This window comes from Macrobrachium nipponense, chromosome 1 (genome assembly GCF_015104395.2).
Source record: "Macrobrachium nipponense isolate FS-2020 chromosome 1, ASM1510439v2, whole genome shotgun sequence".
Classification (NCBI taxonomy): domain Eukaryota; kingdom Metazoa; phylum Arthropoda; class Malacostraca; order Decapoda; family Palaemonidae; genus Macrobrachium; species Macrobrachium nipponense.
Genome location: NC_087200.1, coordinates 78,453,498 through 78,458,662, shown reverse-complemented (window position 1 = coordinate 78,458,662; position 5,165 = coordinate 78,453,498). Strand labels below are relative to the sequence as shown.

The following is a 5,165-nucleotide window of genomic DNA, read 5'->3' as shown; positions in this document are numbered from 1 at the left end:
AAGTCACAAGTGTAAGTTACTTTTTCTAGCGAGTTAAGAACAATATCTCTAGCGAGGTTAAGAACAATATCTCGGCGTAAACTGTAATGAAGATTACTAAGACTACCTCATGCATTCTATAGATGAAAAGAAATCTTTCGTCAGGTAACCTATATATGTATTTATAATAGTACTAAATATATAACTGCCCTTGATTGGTGAGGACGCATTCAAACCCGAATTGGTTTTCATAAAGTATTAACGATTAGACAATGAGTTGGTAAAGATTGGGATGGAATTCAGTACCCCATCTTCTTTATTTATCCACAACTTTTTTTTCTTTTCTTTTTTTCACTCGTTGCTGCAAATCAAAGAACCCCCAATTTGATCCCAGGTCGAGGTGAAAGACAGTATGAGGTATTTTCTTTAAAATCCCAACAAGCTTGCCCCATAACGAGGTAGTGCCATCAGTGCACCTCATCCGGTGCACTGTAGCCACTACTTAAGGTTCTTTGCAGTGTCCCTTCGACCCCCAGCTACTACCTCTTTCATTCCTTTTATTATTCCTCCGTTCATGTTCCCTTTCTTCCTTCTTAATTGCCACCCTCCCCGAACAGTTGTTTCATAGTGTAACTGAGAGGTTTTCCTCCTGTTAGACATTCAAAACATTTTACCGTCATAGCTCTCAGGGCAACGCCTTAGGTTTAAATATTATATTCATTTATTATAATTAAATGTGATAATTAGTGTATGTTGTGTGCCGAGCAAATTTTTAATCTCTACGAAGGAACCTTTAATTTACCATTGTATCTACTTATTAAGTAACACACACAACGTGACACGGAAAAACCTGCTTTGTGTTTAATGCAGCTTTCAGAACGAATAAGAATTTCTAAAACATTGATTAGCAGCGTTACTTTGGCGTTAATTAGAGTTATTTTAATTATGAGGATTTCGGGTAACTTATCCGAGAGCTTTAGAATTAATCTGAAACAATATTAATTTTGACTTTGATCTCGTGTTTCATCTATTCTAATTAATGGGATTACCGTGGGATATCGAAAAAAAAATCCAGCGGAGAATTATTCTACCATTATTCATGAAAGGTCAATGATTGTAAAGTGATTGATTAATGGTCAGATCTCATGATTAGCGCAAACAGCTTTTTAATCAGTGAACCGGAAAATTCGAGTCTGGTTTTAATAGTGTTCCGCCAGTCGTATCTGGCAACCCCCCTTCCTTCCCCCAACCCACCAGCCCCGACACTCACCCACCACCCCACCTGCCAATCCACCCACCCGGACAACTCATCTGTGGTCATCATTTGACAATTATCACTCGGCAACTTTGCCAGCCCGTAAAGGTACGATGGGTTCGGGACATTTATTAACATTTGATGTAAGTGAATGCCCCCGGGCTAATTTATGCAGTCCGTTGACATGTAGCCATGATTCGGTCCGCGTTGTTAAACAAACTCATTATTATTCTCTCCTTCGAATATCATTATGCATCAGGCCAACATTGTCGTTTCCGTTCTGATGTTGGAAATCATTATTTTTGCATTGCCTAATGACTGTTCTGTAATTTGATCATCAGCATTCTTCATTACACAATGAAGGAAAGTAACATCACGTTTTCTGGTGAACTTAAAAAAATGTTTTAGTTTATTTCTGTCCCAATAGCGATATATATACTATATATATATATCTATATATATATATATATATATATATATATATATATATATATATATATATATATACGTAGTCAGGTCGACAACGTGATCTCTTTGTGATTATGGGACTTGGGTTCGTTTCCCTGTACCGGACATTATAATTTCTTCAATCTCTTTGAACTCGGATCTTCAGGCTTTGTAGTGACAAGCGTATCCAAAAAATAAAAAAGAGCAAAGAATTCAAAAGTTAAGAGGGCATTGTAGCTATTACAATTGCATATGTATCCGGTAAAAAAAGTGATCAGTAAATTCTACACACACACACATACACACACACACACATACATATATTATATATATATATATATATATATATATATATCTATATATATATATCATCTTAATAACAGGTAGATCGACTATTATTATCATTTCATTTGATTGATATTTCAGATTGAACGCCAATGTTTTTATTTATTTATTTTTGTTTTTTTTTTTTTTAGCTAGAGCATCGACGTGTCTACCCTATATGACATGCATTTCCTTACTTACTAATCAGTTACTTTTTACCGTGAGGTTTGGCATGTAATATCCGTTTCACTGTTTACCTATTGTCTGCTTGAATTTCTACCATGATGTCTGTCATGTAATATCTGTTACACTTTAACCGTGATGTTTTTCACGTAACATCTGTTTCACGGTGTATTATCTGTTTCACTTTTTATCGTAAGGTTTGTCATGTAGTACCTGTTCTTCTTTTTACTTTGAGGTTTGTCATGTAATATCTGTTCTACTTTTTACCGTGAGATTTGTCACGTAACATTGTCATGTAGTACCTGTTCTTCTTTTTACTTTGAGGTTTGTCATGTAATATCTGTTCTACTTTTTACCGTGAGATTTGTCACGTAACATTTGAAAATGCTCTTGGAAGTACTGTTAAAAGATTGTTTGAAACGCTCTTGGAAGCGCTGTTAAAGGATCCTGTTAAAAATGCTCTTGGAAGTGCTGTTAAAAGATACTGTTAAAAAGCTGTTTAAAGGTGCTGTTAAAAGATGCTGTTAAAAATGCTCTTGGAAGTGCTGTTAAAACGCTGTTTGAAGGTGCTGTTAAAAGATGCTGTTAAAACGCTGTTTGAAGGTGCTGTTAAAAGATGCTATTAAATCGCTGTTATAAAATTGGGGTTGGGTTAGGGTGTAGGTGGGGGGGGGGGGTGGGGGGGGGGGGGCGGTTACGAGTTCAACATTCAACCCTATTTGAAGGTGTTGCTGACCACAATTTTATAAAATGAATAAATAAATTACTATAATTCGATGAAACTGCAATCCTAATCTCTCTCTCTCTCTCTCTCTCTCTCTTCTCTCTCTCTCTCTTTCTTTCTTTCTCTCTCCCCCCACTCTCTCTCTCTCTCTCTCTCTCAAGGTAATGTATTAACAGTGATCAGAGACACTGACGAAAGTATCCAAAATGTATGGTTGCAAATATATATATATATATATATATATATATATATATATATATATATATATATATATATATATATATACATTATATTTGTGTGAACTAAAGAATTTCACGCTTCCCTCATCAAATAAGCTTAAAATCCCCTTTTTCTTTCATTCTTAAGCCTTTAAAATCAATGTTTTGTGCTATAATCATCTGTGACTGAAATATAAAAATTTCCAGCTGATTTTTCAGTTCCTTTCCCGACGGAGACATCATTTATTGACTCCCTTTTCAAGTCGTCTCCATTTGCATGATTTCTGCTGAAGCCGTCGAGGTCTTCAGGAGCCTTCAGTCCCTCCAATTCCTCCCAAAAGAAGGCTCCGCCAGGAAGCTGAAAAAAAAGACGGAAGCCGAAAATGAGGATCTGGGGAATTCTTGGAGCTCTAGCGGCATTTTCTAGTTCTGACGTTTTGTGATCGGGTGGAAGAAAACGGGCAACCATGGTTTGCTCTTTTGGTACAGTTAACATTGTTATGAAGCAAAAACTTATTTGGCTCTGATCCCTACCGGATCAGTGATACTACCTGTTATAAATGGAATCCGAAACTTCGGATTATTTATTGGTAATAACGCACCAGCTCTTGTTCTGGGAGGACTTCTTGGCCGTGCACATCAGTGCATTGGAGGCCAGAAGGCTCTCGAGATTGCTAAAGATGCTGCTGCAACTGCCAGGATGGACGCCGAAGACGACCTGTTCTACGCCACCGAAATGATCTCTCTCTTGAAGGAGGACTGGATAGACGTTCAGGAGGAGAACCTTTTCCTCCTGGATGAGATCGGCGACGTGAATTTCAACGAAGCAGCTCTAATACAGATGAATGAGGACTTACTCGACCAGTTACAGGAAGAAAAACACAACGTTGAAAAGCGAGGTAAAGACTGCGACTCTACTGAAAAGGAAAATGAACACCTGAAGAAAAAGCTCGCAGAGTTGCAGGAATCATTAATCCAGAAGGAAAAAGATATAGAATATCTAAATGAGCAACTCGCAGGGAAAGAGAAAGAATGTCAGGAGAACCGACAAAAAGTGGAAGAACTGAAGAGACAAGCTGAAGACAACGATTTCTACTGTGAGTACGTCGAGGGGAAGGTGAAGTCCCATGAAGCCGAAAGAAAGAGACTGAACCAGATGGTCACAGAACTGGAGGAGAGACTGCGAACCTCACAGCGAGAACCAGTCTCTGTTCTCGCTAGAAATCGCGATCAAGTGAGAAATCACTGTCGTGAGACACAGGAGACTCTAGGTCTGCAGAAGGAGGCCCATATCATGGAAGCCAGAGTTCAGTCGCTTCCGAAGAAGAACGAAACAGAAAAGCCTAAGAATAATGCCTTGGCTGAAGAAGACAAGGCAAAAGGAAACACGTTCTACAAGCTTGGACGCCTGGAAGAAGCTTATGAATGTTTCCTCAGAGTACTGGATATGGCCGACGCCGACGACCAAGCGGACTACAGGCTGAGACTGGGATTGTGTCTCTTGTTGCTTGGCAGACACAGCGAAGCTATGGTCCAGCTTGAAGGATTAGATGGTCGAAAAGATTTGGTTGCAGCCGCCAAAGCCCTGCAAAGAATGCAACGTCATGGCTGCCCCTACTACATCCTGGGAATTGCCGAAACGGCTAATTTGAAGGATATAGAGTGGGCCTACAGGAAGCGGGCGCTCAAGTTCGATCCTGATAGGTGCCAAGGGTCTCAGGAAGAGCGACAACGCAGGGAGGAAATCATGCAGAAGGTCAACTATGCCAACGATCTCCTGCATGATTCTGAAGAAAGAGGAAAATACGACTCAGTCAGGGAGTTCATCAAGGAACAGGCAGCTAGAGTGTTTCAAGATCCTCAGGAGGCCATGAAAGTAAAAAGGAAGAGACCTGGAAGGAGAGCGAAGAGGATGAACACTCAAGGAAGGACCCTAAAAGCGAATGGAAATAACAGGAGAAACAGCCCCTGATTAACCAACATGGTGGAGGACTTTGACTTGTCACCAATTGGTGGTGTTGCATCGTGTTCCAGA

At 39.4% G+C, this 5,165-nt stretch overlaps 1 protein-coding gene across 1 annotated transcript; it reads left to right on the top strand.

The window, feature by feature from the left end:
- The first annotated feature begins 3,830 nt into the window (after nucleotides 1–3,830).
- On the top strand, nucleotides 3,831–5,102 carry LOC135218837 (dnaJ homolog subfamily C member 3-like). The gene has a single exon (XM_064255285.1). It carries the CDS (start codon nucleotides 3,831–3,833, stop codon nucleotides 5,100–5,102), a length of 1,272 nt encoding a protein of 423 aa, XP_064111355.1.
- Nucleotides 5,103–5,165: the final 63 nt, after the last annotated feature.